The sequence below is a fragment of the Truncatella angustata genome (genome assembly GCF_020726525.1).
Source record: "Truncatella angustata strain MPI-SDFR-AT-0073 chromosome Unknown BKA67scaffold_7, whole genome shotgun sequence".
Classification (NCBI taxonomy): Eukaryota; Fungi; Ascomycota; class Sordariomycetes; order Amphisphaeriales; family Sporocadaceae; genus Truncatella; species Truncatella angustata.
In genome coordinates this window covers 2,393,987-2,413,016 of record NW_025763387.1, presented here as the reverse complement: position 1 = coordinate 2,413,016, position 19,030 = coordinate 2,393,987, and the positions used below count along the sequence as shown (strand labels likewise).

The following is a 19,030-nucleotide window of genomic DNA, read 5'->3' as shown; positions in this document are numbered from 1 at the left end:
CTTCCAGGTGTTTAAGCGACTGTATAATTCTTGGGCTGGATGCAAGACGCCAACAACGTTCGATGAAGCAGGTCGATTGCGATTTGTCCTTCCCAACCGATAAGCGAACCTCCGTTTGGATATACTGTTGTCTTTGTTTTGCCTGGGCGAAACAGTGGCTGGCTGGCTATATGAGTTGACGAGGGGCAAAGGCTTTCAAGTTGATCACACGAATTCGATGACGAACACTTCGAGTCCAAGTCTCCAAACACAAAAAAAGGAACAAGCGAATGACAGGAGTCACGAGGACTTCCTAAAGATTTTTTTGGGCTAAAAAGCGAGTGTGGGTTGAGGTTTAGAGTAGCTGAACGCTGGTATCGTGGTTGATAGTTCAAAAGGTTGGAGGGAGTGTCGACGGGGCATCGGCACCATATTAAATAAAAGGCGGCATGGTTTGGCTCGGGTCACTGTGGTGCAGCTTAGTGGGCGGTGCGCCCAAGAAGGTTCACTACTTTCCTTAAGCGGAAGACATGGGGGGATTGAAGACACATGGTGGAGCACTCGATCGTTAGCTGCATATCCTCTATGTACATACAGTAGTAAACAGGGCCGCAAGGGTTGTCACTTGCAGAGAAAGGGCTCCAAGGGTCCCAAGGGCGCAGGGCCCCGTCTCTCCCAGCGCTCCGAAGTCCACTACATCCACAACCAGGCCAGGCATGTACCAAGTAGCAGCAGATGGGAGGGGAGACAGGGAGACAGAGAGACGGAGACCAAGGAGGCTTGGGGGGGACGTTAGACTACACGCTTATTAACATCCATGAGGTAAGCCCGCCAGCTAAGTGCTGCGTGTGGGAATGGGTATGGGTGTGGGTACGGAGGAGAGACAGGACAGGACAGTACATGGTGCACTTGATCTGTGCTTTCATCCGTGCTCTGGTGGACTGCTGCCCTGCTCGCCATGCGAGGGTATGCATACTATGTACTACTGTACGCTACGCTAAGTATGCTGCGTACTATGTGCTCCGTTCTCCGTTCCATGGGTACTATGTATCGTCTTGGCACCACCGTGCGCTATGCAATCATCGTGCTGTGGAATGGGTGGAGGACCATGCGGAACTGTTCGCTGTCACCGTCACTCGACAAAGTCCCCTGCCAATAGCAAGCCAATGTTGCTTAACAACTTGAAGGGAACAGAGGCGAAGTCTGTTCAGCCGGCTCCAATCGATCCTCGCCAGGAAGTTGGCACTTGCATGAAGCGTGCATTAAAACCAATACTACTGTACTGTACTCTGACGACCTCGTTAAGTCGATAGGTGCGAGGGTGTGCAAACCACAATGCTGGAACCCCCCCCCCCCCCCCCCCCCCCCTCCAAAAAAAAAAAACCGATGCCGTTGAGACATTCCACCGACTGACAATTTGCTCGGTGGAAGCGCCATCTATATTGAAAAATAGGCCAGCGACGGCGTATTTGTTATCAGTGTCCATGCCGTGAAAAGCTTCGCGATCAGTTATAGGTCTAGTATATGACGTAGGGAGTCGGACAGTATCGGGCATCGATACGGGTTATGAACGTGGCTGTGGTCATTTTATTGATTGCTCCCCAAATGCAAATAATGCTGGCGACGATAATGTTCGTTCATCCAAGCGCCGACGGCGAGGACTCTGCAGCGATGACGGATTGGTTTGAAGTGCAGCTCAGCATGCACTTGCCCCCATGACTGCGATTGTGGTACTATGCAGAGGTGGCACCCGATTACCATGCGTCACTAGTTGGTGGTGTGGTGGCATGCATTCCGTCGACTAAATTCTCGAAGAAGACTTATTTTCTCCCATGCGACCCGAAACCGTATGGCCAACTGCGACATTGCCTACCGCTTGTCACCGTCTGGTGGCATCGTCCATCACTCGCCTGCCTTCGATTCAATTTGATTTGATATAACGTGATGCTTCAGTGCCTAAGGCCACCTGATAACTCACTGTAGATTCTAGTGCCGGCGCTTCTTCCTGATGTGCCCCAAGAACCCGGCTGCCCCGGAGTTGGGCCTTCAATGTGCTTAGTAGAAGAGCTGAGCAGTATTCAGGAGAGCAGTTCGCAATGATCAGGGTAAGGGTTCAAAAATATATGTTCATAAAAGATCTTATTAAAAAGACAAAAAAGCATAAGGAAATATGCAGACATTATGTAACTATTCTATCCGGGAGTTTTGTTTAGTACGCTCTGGCTGTCGCTTGAACCTATTTGCATGAAGGTGAGAGTTTTGTGCTATTAGTGCATCATTGTCTATCACATCTGCTGTATGCACTACGCCGAGCCTCGGTCTCCGAATCGAATCAAGGCAAATCATCGGGTCTTTGTCAACGGCTCAGCTCCAAAGCACAAGCGTTAATCTTAACGGTGACTATGTCCCCGGGAACCCACAGTTTCAGGTAAAGAATGAAGCGCTGTCCAAGCTGTCAAACAACTCTGTAGCAAAGGTGTTCGCGTTTGATATGGCCAGGTACAGGACAGGGTTAGTTGAGATCTCCTACTGGGTTACCTCGCCGCGACAGCGAAAGGCATCGGCATGCCGCAAATCCAGCCAATCGATGAAAATGTAGATCGAAATCTTAATTGGCTGCCCTATATCAGCCGTCTTTCTTCAGAAGCTTGTTGTAGTTATTTTTGGCTCATTGGGTGGTCGAACGGCCACAAAAGTGCAGGCTTGCGCTCGTACTCGGGGCCTGCCGATACTGGCAATAATACAGTAGCTACATCTTAACGGCAATCAACGACCCAGCGAACACCATGAAGCCGACGGCAGATATCGTAAAGTAGCACCACCCCGGCAGGCTTGGAAAGGTCGCAGGGAAAAGAGTCATGCTAATATGCGAATTGAACGGCGTGGCATAGTCCATTTTGGTCCCCTGAACCGTCAGGGTGGTTAATGATCCTGGTCCTAAATGCAAGGTCAACCCCCGAGGCTGCGACCACAGAATTATGTCATAGCTGCCGAAGGGCTGAGTTGGTCTACCGGAGCGTCACCTGCCATCTGTCACTTGGGAGCAGCAGTTGAACCAAACTATCGTGTGAAGTGCTGAACGTACTGGGCCTGGGTCAAACTCATGTTCGCATAAGAGTCCATTATAATGGAACGTGAAGCTGTAACGTGAGATGCCAACGCGCCATCAGCTGGTGTTGGCGCTTACTGACCTTGACTGCGGCCCCGTAAATAGTGGCTTCGCATGCCTACTTCGTTTGACTGCTCAAGTCAGAGAATCTTAAATGATGCCAAGTCATGACTTTGACCGCGGCTAATGAACCATCACCGACCGTCTTGACGGGGAAATCGACCTCTGGGATTAGTCACGCCTGGTGCAATGACCACGGTCTGGCACCAGTTTGAGGCATCACGCCAAACCCCATTATGGGAGAATATTGCCCTCGAGGCGCAGCTTGAGAGAAGTGCCGGTCGGTAAAGTGCGCTGGAGACTATGGGGCGATTGTGCTTGTGTGATGAAAATTGGAGCATTTCTCTGCGACACGCCGACGGCATTCTGTGAAAGTTGATGTTAGACGATTTCCCCAGTCGCAACTAGGGGTCCTTGACATTTTTTGCAGATATCCGATCTCATCCTTGAGTGGTCGTTATTTGGTATACAGTGATCGCCCTTTTTGGCAGGGTGAAACCGTCGTTTCTCGTATTCTTTGACGGATACCCAGGGCCCCTAGCTTGCTCACCTGCAGGGTCTTGTCGGTGAACTTTTCGAAGTACCCAAATTGGCTGGCCATACATAGTGAAGAACGACCCCTGATATTGTTTAAAAGTCACGTCTGAAGATGAACGTCATGATCCGCAGTCGCGGCACGAAATGCTCTTCGGCGGGTATTTGAACATCTTAACGGTTATTAGTAGAATCTCACGGTCTAAGAGGAAATGTTCCATACGGTTTGAAATGATAACATATAGTTCTTGAGCACTGTCCACTCTTACTTGGTATATATTAAGCCTTCATCGATACTGACTCCTCGTCCCATACGTACTTCTAGAGTACCCAGAAGAGGGAAATGTCACCCCGAGGGGTACGTAGATAAATAAAGCCTCAATAAATGCATATATAGCATCACACTCTCTGGGCAGATTCTTCTAACCAGGGCTAGCTAGCTTTGAATTAAGTTTGCTCTGCAGCTTTTTCTTTTTTTTTCTATCATGACTTGATTGAGCACTAGTTCGCCTTATTTGAAATGAGGAATGGTTATTAGAACCAGAGAGTAAATATGCTTGTATACGGTAGCAGAGACCACAAGTTCTTGAAAAATTCCTGGAATTTTGTTTGAAATATCGCTGTCAGCAGATGATTCACGGACGAAGACACCAGTGTGGCTGTGGTTTTGGGCGAGTTCCGACAAATGAGGCGATGATGCGAGCCATCCACATGCACTCATAGTGGGAGGGACCATCACTTGGTCTAAGCCAAGAGCGCCCTAGTCTGTTTCTATTTTTGTTTCAAGCTTCTTGTTCCTTTCCGCATGAGAAGCTCAGTGTGCTGGGAAGCCGTCAGGCAGCCATTTTCGCTTCGATGTTGACGGTGCTGATTTATGCCTTAGGACGGGTCATGGACACCACTCAGCACAGACTACACTGCACGCACTCATCTTCAAGCAGCACTGCCCTTAGCCCATATTGCCATAGCATAAGGGAGAATGTTACGTTTCATGCCCCTATTATTTCTCTCTACAGTATCTTTCTCCCTTTCGTAACTTGTCCGATACCTTGGCTGACTTCTAGTTCTGCTATGAACCGAGGCCCTCGACCAGATGAAGTCACCTTGGTCATGCGGTACATGACCTAAGTATTCTCTGCTGTAAATGTTCCCAATCTGTACAAGTAGCTTCCCCATACATAGAACCGTTTTAGGACCCGCAATGCATGTACAAGCTGCTGGAGCGCTGCATCAAAAATATGCACCAATACCAATAAGGGTGGCCGGAGGATAACCTTCAGGCCTACCGTAGTGGAGTCAACGGACAAATCTGCTCAACACTAGGAATGCTATGGCGTTCGCAACGTTCTTCCTCTTTCCTCTTGGCAGTGGTCAAGAAGCAACTCTTGGCGGCACGTACTGTTCCAATATTGAATATGCCACGAGAATAGCTTCTATAAGGCGCACATGCCGTGGTAGTCGCTCCCCCAATAACGACGAGAGAAGGTTGCTCCAGGACTTCCAAGGCTTTTTCTGTGGCCTGGCGACAAACATAGGAACATGGTCAGGGTCTGTAGGGATTATGCTATCTGCCGTCTACCAGAGGGACCGCTCTGAAGCGGTGAGCAAGTTACTTGCATATCCAAGGCCAATTGTTTTGCTATTGTGATACCTTCTTTGTTGTACGGAACGTGCATGGCTTGAGACATGTATTCAGCCAGCCCAGTGCACAGGTGCCCAATCAGAAGATGATGGAGGAAAAGGGTCCAAAGCTCATTGCCAGCCGAGTCACTTTCCTAGTCGCTTATGCCACAAAAGGGAAAAGATCTGTCACCTTGTTCAGCGGGGTCATTCTGTTTTCTGTTATTGTGGAGAAAAACGCTGCAATGCAGATACAGGGGCAAGTAAACCCTCATCACGTTTGTTGAGATCCGGGCTTGCCCCTTGCAAAAGAGATCACGATGCCAAAGAAGTGCTTGTATTGGGAAGAAGAGCCTAACGGGGAATATGTTGGCTCGCAGCGACGCCCAGATAAGGCTAAGCACATGACGGAAAAGCGGCTGCACATGATCAGACATATTACCAAAGCATGGAAAACACTGGAACGAAACTAGAAAAATATGCGAGAAATGCATCCATCCCACTTTGCCATCATGACGACAGAGCTGTCCGATGGAAAGAACAAAGAAAGAAAAAACTACCACGAGCCGATCTGCCAGGGTCGCCCTCCAATCATATCTAATTTTAGACTCGGCCCACGAGAGAAAGTTTTCCTTGGTTTGGAGATCAATTCGCTAATAACGTGACTAACAGGAGACTACGCAGTAAGGTTAAGCTCGGAGTTCTACACACAAAGGGGATCGTGCGAAACTTTTAGCACTTGCGGCTCTGCTCAACTAGGTGACTTAAACTTTTGTCATCGGTCCATAACCCGCTTTTCATTATCCATACCTTTTTGACGGGTTTCCTTGGCATAGGTAAAATTCGACATCCCGCACTTCGCCTGCTACGAAGCCGATCAAGCCTTGCGGAGATGACGGGGGCCCGAGGCTGCTTTGTTTCTCCTCCGAAGTAGAAATGCTAGCCACCCAGCGCCTTGGTCAGGGGCTTCTAACCCCACCCCGAGGGCAACGGCCGCAGTCCATTTATTATTAATCGAGGGTCCTGTGCTGATCGAAGAAGGCTACTCTGCGGACTGCGCCGGACAGACGTTCAGCCTTGATTCTCGTGAGACCAGCAATGCGCTGTGCTGGGCCCAGTGGCCCTCTATAACGCCGAGCCTAACGATCAATGGGCCTACATACACAGTATTCATTCGCGACAAGTGTCGTACCACGATCTGTGGTACATCAACGTCCGATCTCAGTGGCAGATCTACAAGGCGGGTTACTGCTTCCTAGGTATTCTCCGATGCTGGCTCGTCGACTGCAACTTTCCTGCAATCTTGCTGCTGTGGAAGACGAGACGGCAACCATCCTATGTGAAACCATGGAGCCGCGGCTCTTCATTGGCTGCATTGTCGAACGCGGGTGCCAATGCCCTTGCAGAAGATCAACAACTGGTGCTTGGATTACATGGTGATCTACGTGCTGAAGTCTCATAACTATTACAAACCCCTGGAAGCGTGATATACACGACTAGAACGATTTAAAACCAAATTCGACCTAATGACTACGGAGATTGCAGTTTCTACAATTCTTCGCCGGGATTTTAGAGATTACCAAACACTGATTGATCCGACAATCTATCGAAATTCGAATAGATGTTGATCGTGACGATGTTGCTGTCATAATCCGTTCCTGTGACACCATACTTTGAAATGGCTGCTTTCTCGCCCCATACCGCCATTTACACGTAACAATTCACGTGTTTGGCTGAGTATGACTTTGACAGTCGTTCTTCGATTCAATTTGCTAATTTACGGCCCCCATCATAAGACGCGACCTGTACGGGAAAGGGGTACACGCGGGTGGTTCTTTACGATCGGCAAGCTATACAGGAACACAACTCTACCAGTGGCTCGAGAGAACTATCAACACCCGAGGGCGCTGCTAAGGTTTGGCTCCGTCACACTGACAAACGCCCAAGGTCCTCCTTGATGTTTGCTGGACACAACGTGCAACGCACTGTCTTAGTATGGAATCTGCACAGAGATGATGATGTTGGGCTCTATTTGATGTCATCACATCCGAGCGATCTACTTGCCATTCTCATTGATGCTCTGTAATCGTATAGAGGTAGGTCATCACCCGGCTTACAGAGCATGGCTACTTGAGATGATGCCACCCTGACCCTGGCCTATGGCCTTGATGCCGTTGGGGCTGGCCTAACCCAGTAGAATAGATATGCAATACTCGATTTCGTCCGCGTCGTATACACATGGGGTGGTACAGCTACGGGGTGATCGATTTATCTATCATACCGCCCTTACGCTACATTGGGGGCGACCCCCCTGCTATTAAACAATGCTCATAATAGGACGTAGACAAATTTTGTGGGCTGTGGGGGATATCATCGTTGATGCTAGTGGAAAACTGCTGGTACTACCCAAGGTTGCGAGCCGAAGAACTTCAGGATGAGCCCTAGGTTAGATATTTGGCGTGACGAAGCACAGCTTCGATGTACAAAGAAAGTTCACGGCTAGTGTATCGGTATTGCTGATGGACTAATGAAGAGTTCGCTTTTCTAACTTGATGCAGAAGAACTTAGCAATGAAATCAGCGAGACCCGGTATTCACTGCCGACATAAGATGGCACCAAGAGGCACAAGCCACCACCCCAAAGCAGGAAGACTCTCCCTGTGAACAACAACCCTGGATATTAATTATAAGCATCATGCAATGCCTGTTGGGCAGTAGGCTATTGCTCCTAAAGGAGCCACAGTTGAGAAAATTAAGCGACATGGGTTTTGCTTAGGCTTGCACTAAGACAAGCGACCGGGCTTGGCTACGACTACATAGTATGGGCAGAAAATTGCGCTCTCTTCAATAAAGTCTTTCTAGCGGGCCACTAGAAAGAAGTCGAGAATCCGAAGCCAGCCCGGTCTGTTTCGGGTCCGAATTATGGTTCATCGGACGTTATCCGCCCCTGGATCCAGCATGAAACCCATTGCAAGAAGTATGGAGTATGTTTAGCCACGAGTAGATTCTTGGTTGGGAGCGAGGCACTTTTCGACAATATGCCTGCTACGACGGGTACATCGGCTCACATGTCAGCGTAGCTTAGCGCCTGTGATCATGGCCACTTGTCTCTTGTTCCCGGTCTGGCAGCGAGCCAGCATTGAACCCAAACCAGCAAGACGCCGGGATGTGGATCCCACGTACAATGAGCTCCGTAGCTCTGTACCGCCAACTCCGGCGCGAGAGCATGGGACCGTAGCATGCAGCACGGCAATGGATGTCAGACTGGCCACAGGCCCCATTGCGGCCAACAGTTCGTGCATTGTCGTTTCCTTCAGGTCAATCCTGATCTCAACAAAAAAAATTTAAAAATTTGGAATGTCGGCAGTTGACAGCCATTCGCTGTGATAGATGCGCAATTTTCTCGACCAAGCGCTAGGGAAGTAACAAGGACCGAAACACCGTGACACTGTAGGTCGGCGCCGGCAGTGTCAAAGTCCATGTGTCAGACACTCGCAACGTCATCCCAGACAAACGGTTCCTTGCGCTACTGGCCGAGCCCATGAATGCTTCGCCTCAAACTTTATTGAATTAGAACCAAGCAGAACCGCCAGCCGCTCCAACCAGCTGCATGAATTTCTCATTCGCCTTGAACAAATCTCACGCGACGCCATGACTACTACTCTTTCAGCTTGCTCAGCCTTACTACTACAACTAAGATCTCCTGTGCTGCTTAGGTATTTCATTACTACCGATAATCTGTCGGCCCGACCCACCTCACTCACACGTAGCATCTCAGCATCTCATGGCGGCGTTGAAGTTTATCGTCGTGCCTGGGGTGATGCGTCTCATACTTGCCCAAAACTATCCGTCGGGGTGTTAATCAAACATGAGACGATCATGACAGCATCTTTGCCGCCCGCCAATGCGTTGTCAGCCTGTCACAGATCGACACCGTTGATTTGCCCAAGGGTTCCTCACCACCTAGCAGGTATACCCGACCATGCCCTTTGATATTGCACGAATAAGTAAACATCCTGTGCACGGAATTCCCGACCCGTAGGAAGCGGTGAAAGCGATGAGCTTTACACATCTGAAAATACAGAATTTGGTTTCAACAAAGTTCGCCCGACACATAGTCCGCCTGTACGCCTCGCTGTCCGTGCCTCTAGCTCCCAGTGCTAATCGACCTGCTAACCAATCCATCGTGAAATGCCAACATACACAGTACGTTCTCGCTCCTGCGCCCTGTTTAAATCCCGCTTGATGCTATTTCAGGCCGCCAACACCTGCGCTTGGCCAAGTTTGCGGTGCATTTCGAAGATCTGCCATGATGTGCGGCCACGAGACCGTGGAGTTGCCGAGGGACGAAGGCCGGTGGGAGAACCTATCAGTATATGCACCGCCCAACGCTAACTTGCACAATATCTTCCGTGCCAATAGAGCCGGTGGGAGAACCTATCAGTATTTGCGCTATGCATATAAACTTTCACAATCATCGTGCGTCATTCTAGTGTTTTCTAGTCAAACGAACGGCTATCGATTTGGCTGACACTATCACGTCCCACAACATTACTTCGTGATTTAACATCTAGTTGTTGTGGCAAATGGATGAGGAAAATTGGATACATGTCCGTTACTGAAGATGGTGGCTTCGAGCTTCGAATATTGTCCTATCTCGCAAAACGCCCCCGATTCTGTCACGAAGCTGCGAGGCTTTGTTCTCCGGTGGATGTGAGACATGCAGAGCGCGCGGTTGCTTTCCTGTGCCGGACAGCATCAGGACAAAATCACCACGGAGACCTACATGCATCTGCGGAGACTTTTTGACACGTAGGACACATGGCAGCAAAGATAAGTCTCAGAAGAATGGGAATCAAGGTCACCACGGGTTCGGTTGTGGTGGACCGCCAACTATTGCGTGTATCGTAGTGTATCGGGTAATTATCAGGCACGTAAGTTACAGTGCGACAGGTAGCCGCGTAAACGATATATCTTAACGGGCGGAAAGCTGGTAATTGCAGTGGTCCCGCTGAGAAGATAGAGACCAGACTTAATTCATTTAAATAGCCCCAGCTGTAATGTTTATTATTGCTGCAAGCAGGAAAATCCTGCGTACATGTTGGCATCTCGTCATCCCACATTTGCTACTCAGTCCTCTCATGTTTGATAGCATGACTCCTGCCTTTTGCCATGTAGTAATGCCACTCAGGATTGCCTATATCAGTGTTTCGTCATCTCCGTACAACAGTGGAAACCGTGCTTGATCAAGTGATAGGAACTAACTCATTTACCGTTCTCTAGTCCACTCCGCAGCACAGTGGTAGACAGAGACTATGCGAGTCCAAGCATTGGCTTTTAAAAAGATTGACCGATATTGTGAAAGAATCCGACGTTGGATAGATTTTACATCATAGTCCTACTCGCATTGTCGCCTTTAAGAATTAGCGGCGCCTATGTTGCCATCTTGAGATTAGTTGCCTGGCTATAGCTCGAAGCATCGTGGCGAACGAGTTTCACTAGATCAAAACTAGCTAATAGCGGCGTAGACTTCTGAATCGTCTCGTCCAACATTCGAGTAATTTCAATTTTTCTTTTTCTTCATTAAGGGATATTATCGGCTCGTTTGATACTCTACACCCATCCTGTTGGCCAGGGATAGGCGGGGTTGTTGAGCACAACCCGCAGCGCACATGAGGATTCAGGTGTTTATACTGTCATGATCAGCGGCGGTGGCCGCACAAGTAGAGCGCCTCAACACGATTCCGCGAGTCCCGAGGATTGCATAAATACAAGCAGGTTTTTAATTCTAGCAAGGCTCATTAAAACTCCCTCAAAGTCAGCACGGCCGAAGCTGAAAGCGGCAGTTGGTAGGGGACTGGATACTTTGACTATCGTGACTAGGCTTAGGAGGTACAATCGCGGATGATCGGCATGAGTGATGCTTCCCGATAGTTGATGTCAAGAAAATAGTAACTTAGTAGGTGATAAGCACGTGCTCTCTGTTGTAAAATTCCTCGAACCAGTCACACCAGGTTCGTAGTTGACATGATAATACTACAATGCTAAGTGGCACAGACTGAGGCTGAGATAGAGCCTTTTATAGAATGAAACATCGAGATACACAGGGCATGGGTCGCGGTGATGGTCTCTGACATCTATTGTTTACTTTCAATTCTCGTCGATTCTGCGGAAGGATGAAAACGCGTTTATGTCAAACAAACGGCACCTCTCCAGAGTATATTGACGTCAAAGGACGAAACACATTTTTATTTTGATAGATACGTCACAAATGGTGGTGAGTATTAGTCTGTCAATGGTGTGTGATGTACGGGTGTGGAGTGCAGAGCTGACCTTTATTCTACCGAAAGCTACACAGTGTGGTTGCCTAGGGTATCCATTACATTTCCTGAGAACTAAATAGCAAGAACAACAACAACCAATTGTCAGTTTCCAGGAAGAAGGAAAACAGAGAAGGAGAGACAAACAAAATATTAGTATTGAGAAAACAAATAATCCGAACAATTACCGGTCATGTGTGATAGTAGGAATGGTATGATTGATATCCGTAAGCTATATCAGGTCTAAGGTAAAATCGGTTATATATACTGCTTCTTAGACAGAGTGGGATCTCGCTGTTTATTTCGAGTCTGGGAACGAACTGCTAGTATTGGAGTTTGACACATCCTCATCTGATTCTAATTGCATCTTGATACTGGCCAATGTGTTTACAAGATCGTCATGGACTTGAGAACCAAAATTGTGGTGACCCCCTGCGTCCACAGCAACAACAAGCATTGTGTTATTTGTTCCTTCCATGGCTTCGAGGGTAGATCTGATATTTATTTGAGCGTTTTGACTTCTATACTGAGCCACTTTGTTCCCTTCGAGGATCTCGTCACCTAGCTCTTGCCTTCGACTGCTACGAAGACGACAAGGGGGACATGCCAATTTCTCTCACCACAGATGTGGTTTCGCACATGGTTCCACATATCAGATGCTCTTCTCCCGAAATTCCCAATAGCGTCCAGTGAGGATGTGATGTGCGGTTTTTTTCTCTCCCGGGGTGGTTCTTTTTTTCTTTTTGGAAAATTGAGCCGACGTGCAAGATCTATTTATTTTCCCTTAGATCCCCGGCAATTACAGATAGTATTCTGCAGGCGTTTCGTCTCTTGGATTATGAGAAGGCTCCAACAAGGAGAACGGATAAATATAGACTCGCATCACTGTTGATATCTTCCTCTGTAATGTCTTTGAGGGGGACAAGGAGGGCTGCTGGGCCACGGTGGGTTCCATCGCATTTGTGGTCCAACACTGGAAGATACTTCTCGGCGAATTGGAGGGCAAGTTTCTTGTCAGGAGTCCTTACCATCATATTTGGATTGGACTTCTGCCGGAGACTATTTTGTAAATTAAGAAAATGCACCTAGGCTACATGATACTCCGTATGCGCTTCCGTTGGCTTGTTGGCTTGTTATGAGACAAAAGGTTGCGCATTCAGATGGGCATATTAGCATTGATCACCTATTTCTTCGTGTTTCCGGGTTCTGTCATCGGCCCCGTGACTATTTCCATGGTGTAGCAGACGTTTTTGGTCTCATGATGCATGTATTTGATGGCTTCAAACTCAGCTTAGCTACGGTCGAGCTTATCGTTCGCACTCTCGCGCCTCACCACAAGTTGTAGGGACGCTCTTCGTATATCGCTGATGATCTGTACAGCTCATAGTATTCGTTTGTCGACTGTGCCAGAGAATCCAGGAGAAACAAGCACCAGGGCATACACAAGCAAAGCTGTATGTTGTTTTTGTACGGTTTCATGGTAATTAGTTGCTGGAATTTATGAGAATCTAACAGATATGCGTCTGATGAGGCTGCAGGCCTCGCAGATCATTCAAATTACCTCGCTGGATATGGATTTGTGATTTCATTCCCCTCATGACAGCACATCTCGTCAGTATGTGCAGTGACCTGATATTGTCTTTCACATCCCATGTTGAACTGATTTTCAGAAGGTAGGGGTTCCAAGCCAGGCTTGTACCGTTTTTGCAATGCTCTCTGTCGCAAGTGCAGTCAACAAGGAGCTATACGAAGCAGAAAAGATATATGGGCATGCAAATGACAAAGAAAGAGATTTAAGAACTACGGAGTAATATCTGAGAGCCAGATGGTTTTGTCAAGGCTGGTCCAGTTCCAATGCTGTTTGGAACTTACAATTACCTGCCAAATTTACGTTTACCGGGCGTAGCATTACTGTAGTTCATTCGAGAGTGACTTACATGGCCCTTTGGCTCACTTAATAGGTTCGACTACAGATCACGCCTCACAACACTGGTAATTGATATTTTAATGTTTCATTACATATGAGACATTATGAATGTTTCAGATACGCGATGAGAATCAACAGAATCGACCATTGGTCCTCGTTTCGCCAGAATCTGGGACTCAGCTAGATTACCAGCAGGAAATCAGAAATCCAGCTCCGCCCCCTGATTTGGCAGCGGAACATTGTCCATTTTCCAGCTCTACAGCGTCAGATCCGCTAGCTCGGCCCACAGTAGTATACCTCAGCTTATGGTCTGCTCGATCACGGTCCGATCCCTTTTATTTGCAGCCATGTATCCCAAACAGCTTCTTTCCGCGCAGACAGGGGTTATTTAATAAGCTATGATTAAGCCATGGCGAGAGCTGGGCACCTGGGCCCGACATATGGACATGCCCTCGCCAGCAATGGCTCATTTCTCTTGCGTGATGTGAGTATTGATGCACCCTGTTTCACATGAAAGTCCTCCATCGTAAGAAGCCTTTCTTCGCGTGTTATTTCCCTTGATGTACGCATTGCGTGACAGTACGCTTCGTCCATTGCTGCGATGAGGTCTATAACACCGCCATTGAAGATCGCGCAACCTGGGGCGCTGCTGGCCGACTCGCCACTAATCACATCATATCTCGTTACAACAGTGCTTGTCAGAGTCGACAACCTCATCCCTGATTATTTCTTGAAGAGGCCATATGCCAATGCCGTCGTGATCGGGGACCATGTCTCCACGTTGACGGCGGTGAACTGATCGAGCTGGAGAATGGAGTTCACAATGGGAATTACTCATTACATGCCGGCAATTGGCGCATTTTCTAAGATGTGTAACTAACCTTGTCAAGTTAAAACGACGCTCCCGCTTCCCCTGAACGAAGCATGGACGAAATTGTTCAGTGACGCTGAAGCCTATTGCGAAGCTGGCAACGGCTCCCGGAATAATAAGACCTGTGGGCCGGCCCGTTATTGTCCTAGTTGTCCTCGTACACCTGGGACTGGCAGACACCCTGATTCGAGCCGCCGGCGGAGAACGGGATCCGGGAGTCCACAGTAGACGGGTTCCGGCAGGGGGTTCGCGGGCGCAGTCTCGGTCTCCAACGCCCGTGGCCTTCACGAGCTCGATCTGAACCGTGGCGTCCACCTACACGACGGACGGCGGTGTGAGGGACGCCGTCGGGAGGGAGGGGGCAGGGGCACGGCGAACCGGTACGTCGACACGAGCATCGTAGGGGAGTGACGGCATCACCTTACAAGGCGTGGATACGTTCGACACAGGGAGCTCTGCGGGTCTAGGCGCTAGCGGGGTCGAGCAATTTTCGGACTCAGGCAGCGTACGGAGAGCCTGGACATCGTCAAGACGTAGGTATTCGTAGGGCGGTGCTGGGTTCAGTGAGCTGGGCACAGTGATGATCTGAAGCCGCTTTTTTTTCTTTCTCCTTTTCTTCCGTGAGCGGGACGAACTCGTCCAGCACCAACAACGAAAATGGATATGGAACGTCGACGTCTGGACCCTCCAGCTCGGGAGTAGTACCGGTGGCGACGCGTCTGCTTCTGAGCCATCGACCCGTGTTTGAGTCATTAGGCGGGAGTCTGGTCGATCTCGCCATCATGTCACTCGTTGCACAGCTGGCTTATCATGCGGCGGCAAAAAGAAAGAGAAAAAACCCTAAAAAAAACCTTGCCGAAGCCGCGCAGAGCCCGCAAGAGTGCTACCCGACCGATGAGAACAAGCCGTCGCTCTCTGGCAACACCGCTCCGAAATGTCAGCGGAGCGGACACCAGTGAAGATAGAGGGCCAACACAAATATGCGGGACGCGAGGTGTGAGTAGACCGACCAGTCTGCATGTGGTCATCTGAGTAGTAGGGCCGCAGCATACGGACAGGATCGCCGGCCAGACGTACAGCCCAGCACAGACACATAGCAGTGGTGGTGTGACGGGCACGAGTCTTGCGATGACGGGAGTAGCCGAGTCGTTGTCCAGCACCCATAATGCAGGGCAATCGCAACACGAGAGATACCGTGCTGAAAAAGACCTGCATGACGATAGAAGATAGTAGCATGAGAGCTACCTAGACTCTCCAACAAGCATGATAATGAAACACCAGTAATATTGTTATGCTCGAGCCTCGCAACACTGCTTGTCGCGCTTGTCAATATGACAAATGCAACGAGCCCGAAGTATCCTACCTTGATGGACTGGCGAGAAACAAAGATTGAAGACGGTATGTGCAAATAATCACGGCCCTCGCAAGGGGAGTTGCAAAGACAGACGAAGAAACCAAGCAGAATGCAGCCTCTATGCGTGGCGTTTTAATATCCCTATCCTCGAAACTCCGGCAAAGATGACTGCTGTTTCTGTTTCCCAAGGGACCAGCATGAGAAGGGGAAGAAACATTTACATACAATCCATTTCACTGGGAAGGTCGTATTCTCAGCCTGCTCGAATGAGTTCTGCGATCCTCCACAAGCCTCCAAAGAAACCACCATTTGTTATGCCCCTGAACATCCCACCCCCCTTGAACAATGAATGACCCCATGCGTACCATTCGGGACAGTTGCAAATATGTCGACTGACGGTTCGTCAAGTGTCAAAGGTTTGCCAAACCTAAAGTATTGAAACCTCCGGTTTGTTCCAGATCTGGAAACTTTGCACTGTTCGGAAAATGCGAGAGTGTTCGCTTCGAGGCCGATCGACATGGCCCAACACAACTGCGGGCGGGGTGCAAAACCAAGCTGGTATCATGAATCCGAACGCCTGTACACTTATCGAAAGGACGCACGCAGGAGGCGTGCGAAGTTAAAAGACTCTCTGAGTTTGTAGATGAGATCATGCTGTTGGCGGCGTTGGTGATTCCACATGAGTAGCTTCCGCCTCGTTGGTATATTGCCTTTCCACCATCGAAATATCGTCATTCTCGTTCAAGTCCTGTGCAAGGAATCCATGGTTAACATCGAGGAGCCCGAAAGCGCTAACCAGACGGGGTTTGTGTCGAAGGCGAAGCAAAAAGCAATACATTGCAAAGGGGGAGAGGCCGTACGAAGGGAAGCGAGCCGTTTGTTGTGAAGATCGTAGAACAATGGTCATAAGCAGGTCATAATCGCTTAAAAAGAAGTCTATCATGAATGAGGAGCGCAGAAAAGATTTGCGAAAGAAAATGACCAAAAACACCAAATCACCGGCTTCTGGAGGAGCCTACCGAGTTTTGTCGCTCATGAGCGGGACGACGATCTCTCCTGTCGCCATCCAGTTTCAGCGAGTCGAGCCGCTTCTGGTTGTCTTCACTTTGCTCCTCGGTGGCACCGTTGGTTGGCTTCCACTTTCCAGCTTGGTCTTTGATGGCCTGCCACTTTCTTTCCCTTAGTGCCTCTCTTGCTGGGGCATTGTTCTGTTGTTCCGTGTACTCGTGAGAGCAGTCATCGAAAAGCTGAGGATTGATTTCCATGAAAAGCTTCATAGCATTATAAACCATGCCATGGATCGTCCTGAAAAGATTAGCTTATTTCATCTAGCACTGACTGCACTCGTTCCCATACCTGTTCCAATGTCCTTTCGAATTCTCATAGAGCGGCGCAAACATGATGGGCAATATGATCTCAACATTGTCGCTGACAAGGTTGCAGAAGTACTCGTTGTTCCAGAAGTACAGGGCTCGCTCAGCGACCTGGAAGTGAGGACTGGCGACGGACTTGGCCAGCTGGTGAAAGAGCGGCTCTTGGACCTTCGCGAATTCGGCAGGGTCCATGACCTCGAATATATCCTCGACCTCATTAAGAAACATGACTTCCTTGGTACTGTTGACCTTTGGCCAATATCGCAATAGGCCGAGGACAACCTCCTCGGTAAGGGAAGCATCCTTTTCCAGGAATTGCACTATGCAGTAAGCCAACTGAGGGTGATACATGCTGAGGCTCTTGACTTTGTGCAGGGGCAACAGCACCCTGGTGAGGAAAAGCTTGTGCTCCTCCTTGAGGGGCAATGCAAAACCGTTGATGATGGAGCCCAAAATCTCGAGCAGCTCGGCAATACCATTGAACCTCTCTGTCTCGTAGATGAACTGGAAGAAGACGTTGTTGATTGAGCGACGGATGAAGGACCGGAGATTCAGGAACTTTCCATAGATCCTGTGCAAGGTCGTCTTGAGGAAATCTCTCTCGCGGGGGTCTTCCGAGTCGAAGAGCTCTAGAAGCTGGAGCACGAAGCTGTGGTCGATGTAAGCCTTGGCAATGTTGGTGTTGAAGTCTTGGCTCTCGATGAATCGCAAAAAGAACTCGTAGACAACTTGGATATGCGGCCAGGCGACCTCCAAGACAGGCTCATCCTCCTCGGGGTCAAACGCTTCCCCTTGCGGGTTCATGGGAGGAGGAATTGGTCTGAAGAGATTCTTGGCGAACATCTCAACAACACGCGGGTACATGGGTTCCGTGATTACCTGGCGGTTGTTGGCGACGTAGTCGAGAAGCTCGTGCAGAGCAAGGCGCTTGATCTCCTTGGACTTCATGTCGCCACTTGCATCATTAAAGTCAAAGATGACATTACATTGGTCGATTTTCTGCATAAAGAGCTCCTGGCGCCGATTGGGTGGTACCTCGTGAAAGCCGGGCAGTTTCTCCAGCTCGCGCTGGGGTGAAATGTCGAATCTCGACGAGTGCTGTCTCTTGGGCGTCCGCAGGCCTTCGGGGACGTCTTTGGGAGTCTGGTGGAGACGGTCGAACATCAATGACTTCTGGCCTGCCTTCGGGGGAGCGAGATCGTGAGGCATCGTCTCGGCGGCACCTGGAGGAGGGATGTGCTATGGTTCGGCCGTCAGTACTTGCATGAGCGGCTGCCATGTCATGAGTCTCCACGAGTCTCTGTGACGCGACTTACCGGTGCACTAGGGCTGATAATGACCGTGGGTGGCAGGGGGCCATTTCTGCTCGGTGTGCCAGCGCCGTTGGGAGATTGGGTCGTTCCAGTATTGAACTGGTCGACGTTGCCTTGGCCTGCAGGAGAGGTCAACTGGCCGGCATTGCCATGATCGCCGCGGCCACCCGTCACGTTTGGTGGAAGGGGCTTGTTGCGGATGTCGTTCAAAGTCGACGTCGAAGATGAGGGCGTCAGTACGGGGGACTGGGTTTCGCGGTTGCTACCGGAGGGGGAAGCAGTGCCATCTTTGGAGTCCTTATTCTTCTTTGACGACTTGCTGTCACCCTTGCCTCGGGAGAGCTAAGCAGTGGGAGGTAGGGTCAGCCGAGGTGGTCACACAAGGAGTCAACAGTAAAGGGAGCGTTGAGCAGTGGGAGGAGAACAACTGACCACTCTCTGACTGAATCGCTTCATGGTGGTACTCATATGGCCCCAATGACCAGGACTGCAATCGCAGGCAAAGTTGAAACGTGTACCGTTCGGTTTCTTTGAGGGGTTGTTCAGGCCAGATTCGTCTGTCGACAATCGT

General features: G+C 49.5%; 3 protein-coding genes across 3 annotated transcripts; 1 reads left to right on the top strand and 2 right to left on the bottom strand.

Moving 5' to 3' along the window:
- The first annotated feature begins 4,762 nt into the window (after window positions 1-4,762).
- On the top strand, window positions 4,763-5,393 carry BKA67DRAFT_379333 (uncharacterized protein). The gene has a single exon (XM_046096536.1). It carries the CDS (start codon window positions 5,013-5,015, stop codon window positions 5,328-5,330), a length of 318 nt encoding a protein of 105 aa, XP_045955516.1. The 5' UTR covers window positions 4,763-5,012; the 3' UTR covers window positions 5,331-5,393.
- On the bottom strand, window positions 5,394-5,827 carry BKA67DRAFT_379332 (uncharacterized protein). The gene has a single exon (XM_046096535.1). It carries the CDS (start codon window positions 5,794-5,796, stop codon window positions 5,458-5,460), a length of 339 nt encoding a protein of 112 aa, XP_045955515.1. The 5' UTR covers window positions 5,797-5,827; the 3' UTR covers window positions 5,394-5,457.
- Window positions 5,828-16,530: 10,703 nt separating this feature from the next.
- On the bottom strand, window positions 16,531-18,388 carry BKA67DRAFT_379247 (protein phosphatase 2A regulatory B subunit). The gene is made up of 2 exons (XM_046096533.1): window positions 17,130-18,388; window positions 16,531-17,078 (listed from the first exon to the last, which is right to left on the bottom strand). The coding sequence occupies exons 1-2, from the start codon at window positions 18,353-18,355 to the stop codon at window positions 16,769-16,771; spliced, it is 1,536 nt and encodes a 511-aa protein (XP_045955514.1). The 5' UTR covers window positions 18,356-18,388; the 3' UTR covers window positions 16,531-16,768.
- Between the last annotated feature and the right edge of the window lie 642 nt (window positions 18,389-19,030).